Source organism: Sus scrofa, chromosome 10, assembly GCF_000003025.6.
Source record: "Sus scrofa isolate TJ Tabasco breed Duroc chromosome 10, Sscrofa11.1, whole genome shotgun sequence".
In the NCBI taxonomy this organism is placed as follows: domain Eukaryota; kingdom Metazoa; phylum Chordata; class Mammalia; order Artiodactyla; family Suidae; genus Sus; species Sus scrofa.
Window position 1 is genome coordinate 41,561,666 of NC_010452.4, and position 14,030 is coordinate 41,575,695.

Below are 14,030 nucleotides of genomic sequence, written 5' to 3' on the forward strand. Positions count from 1 at the left end.
TTGGATCCTGCGTTGCTGTGGCTGTGGTGTAGGCCGGCAGCTGCAGCTCCAATTAGACCCCTAGCCTGGGAACCCTCATATGCCGTGGGAGTGGCCCTAGAAAAGGCAAAAAGACAAATAAAAATAAAAAATAAAAAGCAAACAAAAAACCCCACCACTCTTGCTACCCTTGAGGCGAATGTGTAGAAGGACCTGGGCTCATCTTAAAGATGTATTCATGCCCAGGCCGATACTGATGTGAGGAGCACAGGAGCAGCAGGAGAAAAGGGAAGTGACAGGTTATGCAGAAGTCAGTACTGCTGAACCAGCCTCACCTGGGATGGGGGTGGGAGTGCCAGAACTGGTGAGGGACTCGGGAGCCAAAGATTCAGCACCGATGGCCTGGCCCACTGATGCTCCCCTCTGATGCTCTAAACCTAAAGTCTGATCCTTTTTATACACTAAGAGTGATAAGAGAGGACTTCCGGCTATGGTGCGACAGGATCAGTGGCATCTCTGGAGTGCCAGGATACAGGGTCCCAGGCCGGCACAGTGGGTTAAGGATCCGGCATTGCCGCCGCTGCAGCGTGGTTTGCCACTGTGGCTCTTGGATCTGATCCCTGGCCTGGGAACTCCATGTACCTTGGAGCAGCCAAAAAAAAGATTTTTAAAAAAGGGAGTGATAAAAGAGATTGGCATTTATATTACATGCCAAAGACCTCCTACTTAGGTCAGAGAGGAAAATGCACAAAACAAGATCCTTCTTAAAAACAACATTCTTTGCAGCAAAATTTGGGGTTTGCATTTATTGCCCATTTGGGCAGAGCTGTTTCAATCTTCCAAAGCAAACAGACTGGCAACCATCCTCTGGGGAAGAGAAAGCGGTTTTCTTTTGACAATTCATTTGCTTGATCTTCATTAGCCCCGGGGTTTTCATTGTTGGTGAGGTTTGTTTATTTCATACCAAAGTCAGGAAAAAAAAGTCTGACAGAGCAAAATTATCCAACATTCAACTCCCTGGAGGATAAACTCAAGGCACAGAACGTTGTTTCTATATATCATCTGGGGAATCTTTAAATGAACTTGAAAAATAAGGAGGCTTGATCAATGGCCCCCTGCCGGCTAATTTCTCATTTGACAGCTTATCCAAGGATTTGCTCCTGCCCCAAGGCCAATTCTGTTGGAAGCCTTTTTCCCCTTATGACATCTCAATACAGAGATTTCATTTTCGGCTCTAGGACTTTCCAGCCATCTACCTCTTGGTGACCAGCAAAGTGTTAAATTGCTGTGCCATCTCCTGACTTGGGGCAGGCTGCTCCAATGCTGAGTCAGTGCTGTGCCCAGAACCGTGTGCAGCCGCCCCTGCCTTTGTGGATTTATCATTTTTCTTCCTGATTATGAGACCGTTTCTAGGGAATGCTTTTTCACGGCTGGCCCTAGGCATGCAGAGCCCCAGAAACCTGACCAGCCTGTTTGAACCATGCCTGAAAAATGCTGTTGTCTTATGGCTCCAAGTGGGGAAAAGGCATGAGTTTAATTGGATCTGACTTCAGAATTCAGATCATAGTTTTCCCTGGAGGGGTGCTTTATAGGCAACAACATTACCGAATCCAGGACCTTTCTAAGGGCTGAAATTAATCAAGTTCCAAGATCATTTGTAATGGGAAAACGTATGAGAGCATTCAAACGCTTAATTACAATATTTTGTAACTGTTAAATCACCAGCGACATTACAGAATGCTCTTGTTGACCAGATCCAGGATGTACTTCTGTGTGAGGGGGCAGCGATGCTTAGCAAAAAATGATGTCATCGCAGGCACCTTTTCTGCTCTTTAATCTTCCCCCAAAGGGACCAATTCAAATAGATAATTTGACTTGATTGTTTTTAATTACATTGTAAACATTTCAAAAAAAAAAAAAAAATCCAAGGATGAACACACATCAGTCGGTAATAAAAATGCAGGCTCCAATTCTCCTCGGATGACAGACGAAATGAATTTAATATATTCTTGCTCTGCGGAAAATACAGAACATTTAAAACTGCAAGCAACTGCATTCAATTAGCAGACCTTGTTCAAACCAGCTGGCAGAACTGAAGGACTGGGAACTCCTATTATGCAGTCGTTACAGACCTAGGAAAGCCCTGTGCAGTTCACGGCTGATGCGAATTGGTGGGGGAACGAGGTAAAACCGGCCCCCTGTGTTTTTCCACACGGCCCGATCTGGCAGGCAGATCCACCAAGAGCTTCAGCTGGTATGTTTTCAATCCCTCACCTTACATAAGCCTTTAATTCATCAGAAAGATAGAAGAGTGGAGAAAATACATTCCGTGTTGAGAGATGGACTGCTAACTGTATTGCTTTCAAAGGCAAGTAAATCCCAGTGGTGAAGTTCAGTTCTGAATTTCCCTCCACTAATAAATCACAGTCAGCAATTGTCGGTGGGCTGGGCCCTGCTCCCCACCTCCAGAGAGTCAGACCTGGGCTTACTTTTTGAGTTGGTGATGTTCTCTGCTTGGGAGATGGGAACACCCATGTCTTTTACCCAAGAATGGGCCTTGGCCTTGGTGTACAAGAATGTGGGTGGTTTTTGTTTTTTTTTTCCATGCCCCCACAACATATGTAAGTCCCTAGGCTAGGGGTCAGGTTGGAGCCGTAGCCACTGGCCTCCACCACAGCCACCGCAACACCAGATCGGAGCCATGTCTGTGACCTACACCACGGCTTGCAGCAATACCAGATCCTTAACCCACTGTGGGAGGCCAGGGATTGAACCTGCATCCTCATGGATACTAGTTGGGTTCTTAACCCACTGAGTCACACAGGAACTCCCCAGGGACGTGTTTCCAGTTGCTTGCTGAGGCCATCACTTTCACAGCCCTGGAAACATACAATGAGTGGGATTCACACATTGAATTGCCTTGAACCCTCTGCAGCGGGAACCCTGTCGGTCCCTGCGTTGTGGACTGTCCTCTCATTAAATTTGTTAACCAATTAATCAAGTTCCATGAAAGAAACAGCACAAGCCCCTTGAGGTTGAGAAGCTCAACTTACTTAGGAAACTGGAATTTTCCATGGGCTTCTTCAATTTTCACAGCAAGAAGATTACAAAGAAGTGGAATCTCAACAAGTTTGCATTTCGTTTTCCAGAAGTGATCCGAGGATGCTCCAAGAGCCAGAGGGGGGTATCCAGTGAGGAATAACCACTTATACAGCCACACTATTCTGGAACTCTCCCACAAAACTTCATCCTGGGAAAGTGCAGGTTGAATGTTTCCATTTAAATTTCACTCTTTAACCCTCTGTCTCTTAATTAGAAGTCCTGTCAATTCTGAGTCAGGGGAGTTTCCACTATATGATCTAGCAATCCCACTCCTGGGCATATATCCTGACAAAACTGTAATTTGAAAAGATACATGCATCCACAGCAGCACTATTCACAATAGCCAAGACATGGAAGCAACACAAATGCCCATCAACAGATTAAGAAGATGTGGTACACATATATGATGGAATATTACTCAGTCATAAAAAGGATGAAATAATGCCATTTGAACTACCATGGACGGACCTAGAGATTCTCATACTCAGTGAAGTAAGTCAGACAGAGAAAGACAAACGTCATATGATATCACTTATATGTGGGATCTAAAAAAAAATGGATACAAATGAACTTATTTACAAAACAGAAAAAGAATCGCAGAATTCGAAAACAAACTTAAGGGAGGGAGGGATGGATTGAGGGTTCGGGATTGGCTTATGTACATTATTGTCTATGGAATGGATGGTCAACAGGGACCTGCTGTATATCACAGGGACCTCCACTCAACGTTCTGTGATAACCTACATGGGAAAAGAATCTGAGAAAGAATGGATGTGTATATATGTATAACTGAATCACTTTGTTCTACAGCAGAAATTAACACAACACTGCAAATCAACTGTACTTCAATAAAACTTTAAAAAGTGAAAAAAAAATAATAAAGACCTGCTAGAATCGTCCACTTAAGACATTTTCTGAAAGATGCTGTTGAATGTCACTGTGTGACAGAAAATATCAGGATGACTTAGCATGCTGCTGGCTGTGTTGGCACCTGTGCCAGGCTGTGCTTGGTAGGAAATTGGCAGGTCTCAGCTAACCATTGGATGCAATTTGGACCAGAGGCCTGCCCAGTGTGAAAAGTTTAATTCAAACCTCACAGCAAAGCAGAGCTGGCTCACTTTACCTGAGATAATGTGGTCCACGCCAATGACACCTCGCAGTCACAGGGCGAGAAGGAAGGCCCTTGTCCTGTTTTCCTGACATTCGGTCAAACATGCTCACTTCAGGAAAACTAGCGCTTTCTTCTCCCCCTCTATCAGCTTCGCCATGAACTGAAATTCAGTGGTCCCCTCCCCACCCCCGCAAGTTAAAAGGCTATTAACATCAGAGGGTGCTTAAGTCTGATTGAATTTTTTAAGTTACTGGTTACACTTTGGCTCTTTCTGAATGGATTCCCCAAGCTGCTGCCCTCCATGCAGCCCCAAACTCACCTTGCTCCCCAGCAGAGAGCAAGCCTGGGCTGGACACAGCACGGTTTCCCACTATTGTCTCAACTCTTCAGCCAACCGCTCAGCGTTGGGGCCCAGAGCTTTTTCTCTTCTGGGAGGTCAACCAGGAGGCCAGTCAGTGTCCAGCATGGCCATGGACTCTGGGATGTGGAAATCTTCCCACTTGACTGACATCCCCGACGAATCCCACAGGACCCACAGAAGCACCAGTCCTTAGTGAGTCTGGCAGACGCTTGCCCTCTTCAGTAACACAGGCCCTCAGAGGTACCAGCAGTACTGTGATTATGATTTTCCATATGAGATGATGAGGGCTGGAGGCAGGCGTGTTTCAGGGCAGTGATGAAAATGAAAGCAAAGGGAAAATACTCGATCATGGGCCAACACCGGCCAACTTCCTTCTTTCCTAGTGTCTTTTATAATCAATGAGAATCAGATCCCGTGCTCCTATCCACGTGCAAGGGGAAAAGAACCACCTGGAAGCAGCACCGCCCAGATAAACCCCGTGACCAGAGGTCTGGAAGAGCTCCCCAGACCCAGGCTGCTCTGTTTGGGGTGGGCCAGGGCGGGCCCAGGGTGGGGGTCTACACATGAGCTGGGCGCTCAGGTGTTGCGTTGACTTGGGGAAGCTCCCTGGAAGACCCAGGAGTAGTTCTATAAACACTTTTTAAAAATTTTTTGGTGACTTGAGACAGACTGAAGCTGCTCTAAACAGGGGAACCAGTCCTCTTCCAGCCAACACACCAACACAGAGAAAGGGGGGCTTCGGAGGAATACACACAGGAGGATGCAGCTATTACCTTTGAGGGGTCTGGGCCACGTGACAGCCACGTGACAAGCAGAATTTCAGCCTTCGTGGCGGTGCTGGGGACCTGACCTGGGAGGCGGCAGAGATGAGAGACTTGGTCTCATTTCAGAAGCACGCCCTGGAGATGATGGAAGGATACAGATGGCTTTCAAGTCCAGGCGGCTCTTTCTTTCGCCAGAGTCTCTGACCAGTTATACCACAGGCCTGGCAGAGGGCAGAACATGAAACCAGACAGTGAAGCCTGGAGGACGAGGTCACACCTACATGCTCAGAGAAACTGGCCAGGCATGGTCTGCTTCTCGTAGGCAAGGGGATGGCGAGAGGCTGGAGAGGAGAGGAGGGCTGTTGGTTCTGGAAGGTTCCAATGCGGTCAGAATTTGCATCTTCTTCAGAGGACCAGATTTCTGTCACACCATTTTATCTGAATGAGGATGAAAAGGGAGAGACAACTGCAAAACCAGCCCAAAGCCTGAGGCAGTGAGTCTAGTCAAGTGGAAACTTTGGGATAAGCCCCAGCTGGGTGGCAATGTCTCTGGGTCCCTAAGTGATGGCCTCGCTCCTTTTCCAAAGGACACTTGAGAGTCCCCTAGGGCACTACTGGAGGCACCAAAAGGCCTTCCTGGTGGCCACAGGGGTCTGAACTTCCCAGCCTTAGTCACCCTTTGCCTGGAGGCCACCCTTCAGAAGGCTTTTAACATGCAAATTTGGGAGAGCTGAGAGTCATTCATCAAACCCTGGATACAAGGGGCCTGAGGGTCCAGGTGACAGACAGCTCAGCAAGGCCACTGTGGGACAGGGAGGGTGGCAAATCCGAAGTCTATAGCAGCCTATTTCAGATTGTGTTTGCCCACAGATGGGTGGTAAAATCAATTTAGTGTGAGGGAGCCAGCATGAAAGCCATTCCAATGGAGCATTCAAGATGCAGAGTGCCTGATTATGTACCTGTATTATTTTTATGAAATCAAACTGACTGTAGGTACCTGAGGGCCATGGTGCGGTCCCGTCAGGCAGAAGAGGCTCAAGCTGAGGGGTGAGACGTTTTCCTCTTTCACAACGTCGCTGAGGCCATTCTGAATGTCAGCTCAGCTGAATCCAGTAAAGCCTTTTTTCAACTGAAAAAAATAAAATGCAGGAAAACCTTCGAATAATGCAAAAGTGGCCTTCTTTCCCACCTCCAGTACCTTTTTCCTAAAGCCACCTTCCAGAAAATTTCTATGCACATATAAGCACACATCTACCCTTTCTTTCCTGCCCTCACTCCTTTTTAAAAAGCAAATGAGGGACGTTGCTGCTGTGGTGCAGCGGGTTAAGAATCTGACTGCAGTGGCTCAGGTTGCTGTGTAGATGTGGGTTTGATCCCTGGCCCAAGGCAGTGGGTTAAAGTTCTGGCATTGCTGAAGCTGAGATGTAGGTTGTAGCTGTGGCTTGGACTCAATCCCTGGTCTGGGAAATTCCATATGCTGCAGGTGTGGCCATAAAAAAAAAAAAAAAAAAAAAGCAAATGAGAGCATACCATACCTATTCTGTACCTTGCTTCCTATGCATAATGCAGATTTCAGCACATAAAATAAAATGGGTTAGGGTTCTCAGACTTGGGGTCGAATCAGTGCTGCAGCTGTAGGCCTATGCCACAGCACAGCAACACCAGATCCAAGCTGCATCTGTGACCTACAACACAGCTCATGGCAATACCAGATCCTTAACCTACTGAGTGAGGCCAGGGGTCAAACCCGCATCCTTACGGGATACTAGTCAGATTCATTACCACTGAGCCACAATGGGAACTCCCAAGCTTTAATAGTAAGATGTATATGACCTCTCAGGCAATATTCAGCCCAAGTTTATGGCTATATCTGCCAATGCCCTTAGAACACCTGCTGCAACTCTTTGCAACTCCTTGCTGGATATTCAATTCCTACGTAGCAACAGAAGGTAAAAATCTTTTTTTTTTTTTTTTGAGTGGTACTTAGTGACTGATTGATCAAAACATGACATTATAAGGGTAACTGCTCACAATTTTGTTTTTGGAACATACTAAAAGAGGTACGTACTGCCATCCTATTATAGGTGAATTCTTTACAACAAAGCTAACCAAGGTGTGGGGGGCAATTTTGAACATGGAAGTTTCATTGAAAAAAAAAAACTGAGTTCCCGTTTCAGCTCAGTGGGTTAAGAACCCAGTGTTGTCTCCGTGAGGATGTGGGCTTGATCCCTGGCCTTGATCAACGGGTTAAGGATCCAGTGTTGCCGCAAGCTTTGGCTAGCCCTCTGATTCAGCTTGGATCTGGTGTGGCTGTGACTGTGGTGTGTAGGCCAGCAGCTGCAGCTCTGATTCGACCCCTAGCCTGGGAACTTCCCTATACTGCAGGTGTGACTGGAAAAAGAAAACAAACACCAAACCAACAAACCTGTTTAGCTTCACGTCAAAATTAGAAACCTGTCACCTTTACCTCTCGTTCAGCTGTCACATTTGGTTTCCCTGGATAGATGGTGGCTCTTCTCCTAGGGTTAAACACCACATTGAAACAGTCTCACACTTCAGAGTACGGAAGATGTGTTGTGCTACTCAGCTCACATCTGCCTCCTAAACCCAAGTTCAAAACATGCTTGTCAAACTGCGGTTTCTTCTGGGGATAACTATGACCGTGACCAAATCCCAGATACAATAAACATTTCGCCTTGAGAAGGACCATTCCTGAAGACGTAGATGTGGATAAAATACATATTGGATGGCACTCCCAGATGAGATAAGCCGCTGACGGTCTGCTGTCAGGACAGTCAGTAGCAAGTTGAAGCTAAGAATCTGTTCAGTCCCAGTGAAAAGGGGAGACGCTATAAAATACGTACCTCACAAAGCATGTCAGCAGCTTGAATGGAGCAAACCAGTCCAGATCTGAGAATCCCAATAAATACATGAAGCTGAGCATTGCTTGCCAGCAACCATGTCACTGGGACCACAGGAACCTGGAGCCGTGCAGATGGGAGGCTGGAGGGAGAACGAAGCCAGAGAAGGCCATGGAATGCACCCAGCCTTGATTATTTATGGCGCGCTGACGGGGGAACTTTCCATATGAGGAACAGCTTCAGAGGGGACCGTCAAGTTCAACCAGGTCCAGAGAAGGGGGGGAAAAACAAAAGTGACAGCTAATAAACAATACAAATCCAAAATGCTGTAACTTTCAGAAATAATTTAGGATCCAAAGAAAAAGGAAAGAAAACATCTCGTCTTGCTGGCTCTGGGACAACCTTCCAAGAAGCCAGAGGCATTAAGCAGAATGGATGTGCTGCCTTGAACACCACTTTGCCTCCGTGCCTTTCTAGCTGGAAGGTTGGGAGCTCCCAGATTTACTCATAGAAAGGGGAGCGGCAATTTTTGAATTTGGTTAATGTGTCCATTTTTTCCCACAAATATTGCAGCAGTGTCCCACATCAGGGGCTGGACCCACAGGGGCTGCGTCCTGAGCAAAGAGACAGATCCTGCCTTCTAAAGGCTTCTGGTTCAGTTCTGGAAGCAGACAAGTACACTGTCAAGGTCAGGATGCGAAGGGAGGCTGGGCTGATGCTAGATCAGGGCCAGGGTAGGCCACCAGGGCAGCCAGAGGGAGGAATTAATGGCCCAAAGTGGAGCTTGGAACAGAAATAATTTAGTGACTTTCACTTCCTGTGCTGATTAAGTCAACACTTACCAAACCACCATCTTGATCCCATTCCAGTTTGATTGTTTAAAAATTAAAATACACTTTTTCGGAGTTCCCGTCATGGCTCAGTGGCTAACGAATGCAACTAGGAACCATGAGGTTGTGGGTTCGATCCCTGGCCTTGCTCAGTGGGTTAAGGATCCGGTGTTGCTGTGAGCTGTGGTGTAGACCGGCAGCTGCAGCTCCGATTAGACCCCTAGCCTGGGAACTTCCATATGCTGTGGGAAGCAGCCCTAGAAAAAGGCAAAAAGAGCAAAAAAAAAAAAAATTAAAATACACATTTTGGAGATCCAGTTGTGACTCTGCAGGTTAAGAACCAGACCTAGTGTCCGAGAGAACGTGGTTTTGATCCCTGGCCTTGTTCAGGAGGTTAAGGATCTGGCGTTGATGCAAGCTATGGTGTATGTTGCAGATGCAGCTCAGATCTGCTGTGGCTGTGGTGTAGCTTGGCAGCTGCAGCTGTGATTCGACCCCTGGCCAGGGAACTTCCATGCCGCAGGTGTGGCCCTAAAAAGAAAAAACATTATACTTTTTATGCAGTTTGGACATTTCTGTGGTTCTCAGTAGTTTTTATATTGAATTCTGTATGGGAAGCCAACCTGAACTGTTTTAAATTCTCTTTCTGTGGTACGACATACTTCTTAGTCTGGCCAAAAACATAATAAACATCAGCCATCAGTTTCTACGTGGCCCAGAGGTGCCAGGTGTTTTATTTGTGTGTTATTGGCCCTTTATAACAAATGCCTTCAGCTTGGGGTCATCCCCATCTTAGGGATGGGGAATGGAGCCGAGGAAGGTCACTCTCTCAAGGTCACAGGCAGTAAGCCTCGGGGCACTTCCTTCCACCTGTCATGGGCTGGGAGCATGCCAGCAACACGTCTGCACCCAAGGAAGGCTTATCAAACAGCAGAGGTCTGATGTTCTGTGAGACTGGGTTAAAGAGGGTGATCAATTGATAAGCCACAGCAAAATCTTTCTGAGATTTCTATCCCTACTCTCTTCTGCTTCAATTTATAAAACTATTTGCAAAAGCCAAGGACTGAGTTTTCCCTGTTTGTGCTATTTGAGCCAAATCATACCTGGGAACGTTTTTTTTTTTTTAACTTATTTTTAAAAATTAAAGTATAGCTGATTTACAATGTTTCCTCAATTTTTCTGCTGTATAGCAAAGTAACCCAATCACACATAGTTCCCTGTGCTGTACAGCAGGATCTCATTGCTTATCCATTCTAGATGCAGCAGTTTGCATCCCCAAACCCCAAACTCCTTGTCCATCCCGCTCCCTCCCCAGCACCCCCAGCTGGCAACCACAAGTCTGCCTCTGTTTTGTAGATAGGATCATTTTTGCCACATTTTAGATTCCATATATGTCGCATCTTATGGTATTTGTCTTTCTCTGACTTCATTCGCTATGAGATTCTCTAGTTGCATCCATGTTGCTGCAAATGGCATTATTGTGTCCTTTTTATGACTGAGTAGTACTCCATTGTATATATGTACCACATTTTCTTAATTTATTCGTCTGTCGACGGACATTTAGGTTGTTTCCATGTCTCGGCTATTGTGAACAGTGCTGTGATAAACATAAGGGTGCATGCATCTTTTTGAATGATTGTTTCATCCGGTATGTATACCCAGGAGTGGGACTGTTATATCATGTGGTAGTTCTATATTTAGTTTTCTGGGGAACATGTGCCTCTAAAATGAGACATTATAGAGTTCCTGGTGGGGCTTAGTGGGTAGAGGATTCAGCATTATCACTGCTCTGGTGTGGGTTTGATCCCTGGCCTGGGAAATTCTGCATGCCTCAGGCATGGCCAATAAATAAATAAATAAATAAAAACATGAGACATTAAAAAAGATGACGTAAGACCCACTAGCACATCAATTAGGATTTAGCCCTTCCTCTGTTTGCGTTAACTTCCTTTAACACAGAAAAATGTTATGAGCGTACTGGGGCCCAGCTTTGGGCACATGGGACCAGCCACGTGCATGGCACTTTCAACCAAAGGCTAGGATTTTAGTGGCATGAGTGTTCAAACTGCCCCATTCTGTGAAAATGATTTTGTAAGCTAGGATGGCCAGAAACTTCAAATGGCAACTTTTCTGATTCAAGGTAATTTCCTCAGAATTTAAGAGCCAATCATTTACTCTCGACTTTCAAAGGGAATCTGGGCTTGAAAGGCACAGTTGCAGCTAAAATTGATCAGCGAGCGACAGCCCTCTGAAGTTACCAGGGAGGGAGGGATGGCAGCTGAGACACCGAGACATCTGGGCTGCACTGTCTAATTCACTTTCCAAGTTGTAAAATTTTCAGGCTCAAAGGACTATGTGAAAATAACTTGTGACCCAAAAAGCATTTCTTTTCTATTAGATGAAATACTAAGAAACTCTTTTTTTTTTTTTTTTTTTTTTTTTTTTGGTCTTTTTGCCATTTCTTGGGCCGCTCCCGCGGCATATGGGAGGTTCCCAGGCTAGGGGTCTAATCGGAGCTGTAGCTGCCAGCCTACGCCAGAGCCATAGCAACACTGGATCCGAGCCACGTCTGCAACCTACATCACAGCTCACGGCAAAGCTGGATCATAAACCCACTGAGCAAGGGCAGGGATCGAACCCGCAACCTCATGGTTCCTAGTCGGATTCGTTAACCACTGCGCCACGATGGGAACTCCCGAGAAACTCTTGATGACTCTAATATGGAACGCTACTGCTGTAAGACTTACCTCTCACCTTCAAGGGAACATGCATTCATGAAAATAGAATGAAAAATCCAAGTCTTGGAGTTCCCGTCATGGCGCAGTGGTTAACGAATCCGACTAGGAACCATGAGGTTGTGGGTTCGATCCCTGGCCTCGCTCAGTAGGTTAAGGATCCGGCGTTGCCTTGAGCTGCGGTGTAGGTCACAGATGCGGCTCAGATCACGAGTTGCTGTGGCTCTGGCGTAGGCCAGGGTCTACAGCTCCAAGTGGACCCTTAGCCTAGGAACCTCCATATACCGCGGGAAGCAGCCCTAGAAAAGGCAAAAAGACCAAAAAAAAAAAAAAAAAAAATCCAAGTCTTGAAGACATGGATTTTAAATTACGCTAGCTGAGGAGTTCCCGTTGCGGTGCAGTGGAAACAAATCTAACTAGGAACCATGAGATTGTGGGTTCAATCCCTGGCCTCACCCAGTGGGTTAAGGATCCAGTGTTGCCATGAGCTGCACTGTAGGTCACAGATGTGGCTCAGATCCTGCTTTGCTGTGGCTGTGGTGTAGGCCAGCAGCTGTAGCTCCAATTAGACCCCTAGCCTGGGAACCTGCATATGCCGTGGGTTCCACCCTGAAGCAAAAACAAAAACAAACAAACAAAAAACCCACAATAGATGAGAACCTTATTAAATACACCATTCTATGGCATATTCACATAAACCAGAGAATTTGCTAAAGATCAACAATACACCATGGTTGACACTGAAATGGTTTTGTTGCCTGGAAATTTATCACATCTGTCAGTCTACTTAAACAGAAAACGTGTGACCAAACACACGTGCACACACACATTCACACGTTTTTATGAAAAATGGTATTTAAAGAACAGCCTATAACCCTCTATGTTTCAACCCGCAAATGTATCTTTCGACAGAATTTGAAATAAAGTCTCAGACATTAACAGAGACTTTTAAAATAAAACTGCATATATTAGAAAAATACGCATCAAGGGCATTTATACATACGTATTTCATAAGCAAATAAAAGGAGGTACAAAATCACTCCTGTCCTTAATGTTGAGCCTCCTACCGTGTTTGATAACTGAGCACCACCAGGACATGCAAACTCAGAGAGGAAGCTGAGAGCCAGCCTCTCCTCATCCCCTTGTCCCCAGGGGCTTCATTTTCGGGTTTCTCCGGGAAGTTCGAAGCCCCCCTGGTGGGAGAGAGCCCCGAGGATCGTCCAGAGTTTGGGGGGGTCCTCACACTTGTGGTGGTGCTCCCAGTGCAGCAGCAGGTCTTCCTTCCCTCCCAGCGTCTGTGCGCAGAGCACGCAGTTAAAGCCCAACTGGGACTCGGGGAGGGCGGCGTGAGGGCCACGGCCCTGGGGGTCTCCTCCTGGCTCACCGGGTCCTTCCTGCTTCGTGTGTATTTCCACATCACCCTCATGATGGAGGTAGGACTGCTTTTTCAATCTGGGAAGTGAATGGAGCTCCCCCTCAGAGGGACAAGGCTTAAGCATCTTTCGTCTCTCTGGATGCTGTTTCCAGAAAGAAGCGGCATGTCTGACCCGTTCTCCCTGAGCTCCCTTGCTTCCTGGTGAGATCTCCTCTTGTAATCTGCCCTGAATTTCCTCTCCGTGGACATAGAGCAGGTGGAACTTGATTTCAGCAAAAGACTGGGCAGTGATCTGGCAGCGGCCACATCTGATCTGGAATTTGACCTCGTCGGCTTGGTTTAGAAGGAGGTCTTCTTCCAAGCTGGGCTTGGTCTCCCTGGAAAGGGGGAAACAGCATCAGACCTCATGGAAAGCACAACTGGAATGTCCCTAGAGCTCCAGGCCTTTGGGGATGGAAGACACGTGCACGGAGGATGCTGGAAGGGTGAGGAGAGAGCACGAGGGAGGCAGGGTCCACTTCTGAAAATAGGGTCCCCTTTTCGCATCTCCCCCGGGATCTATTCTTTGGTTACCATGGGAACAGGTGTGATTTCCCCAGGAGAGCAGGAGTACCAATAGGTCTGCTGAGGGGACTGTCCTGCCGCTTCCCCCACCCCCACGGTGCCCTCCCTAAGCCTGACAAACAAACGCAGTTTGGACGTTTTACCTAAAAACCAAAACGGGCTCCACTGAAAATTAAGAAGTGAGGATCCTTTTGGAAGACAGCTTTGTACCTTAATGACACGTACAGGTATCAAAAAGGGGCCAGAAATGCCTCCAGTGACATAGGGAAACTCTAGGAAAGCCAGGAAGAAATGGGCCAGGCTTACCTTATTTTTAATGACTATGACAGACCAAGCTGAAATTGAAGA

At 46.6% G+C, this 14,030-nt stretch overlaps 1 protein-coding gene and 1 long non-coding RNA gene across 21 annotated transcripts in view; both read right to left on the bottom strand.

The window, feature by feature from the left end:
* LOC110255685 lies at window positions 65-9,144 on the bottom strand. 5 transcript variants are annotated; one of them, XR_002336338.1, is made up of 5 exons: window positions 7,785-9,144; window positions 6,315-6,446; window positions 4,512-5,755; window positions 3,033-3,229; window positions 65-1,993 (listed from the first exon to the last, which is right to left on the bottom strand). It is a non-coding gene; the product is annotated as an uncharacterized LOC110255685 (long non-coding RNA). The 5 variants fall into 5 exon arrangements; XR_002336337.1 differs by lacking the exon at window positions 65-1,993 and having other exon boundaries at window positions 2,711-3,229; window positions 7,785-7,836; window positions 8,182-9,144; XR_002336339.1 differs by lacking the exon at window positions 65-1,993 and having other exon boundaries at window positions 2,711-3,229; window positions 4,512-4,840; window positions 5,327-5,755; window positions 7,785-9,142.
* ZNF438 (zinc finger protein 438) overlaps window positions 12,687-14,030 on the bottom strand; it is a 440,040-nt gene continuing 438,696 nt past the window's right edge. For all 16 annotated transcript variants that reach the window (XM_021064197.1, XM_021064204.1, XM_021064202.1 and 13 more), the window contains one exon: window positions 12,687-13,495. In XM_021064197.1, coding sequence (XP_020919856.1) covers window positions 12,901-13,495 — 595 coding nt within the window. In that variant the 3' untranslated portion in view covers window positions 12,687-12,900. The remainder of the gene's footprint in view (window positions 13,496-14,030) is intronic.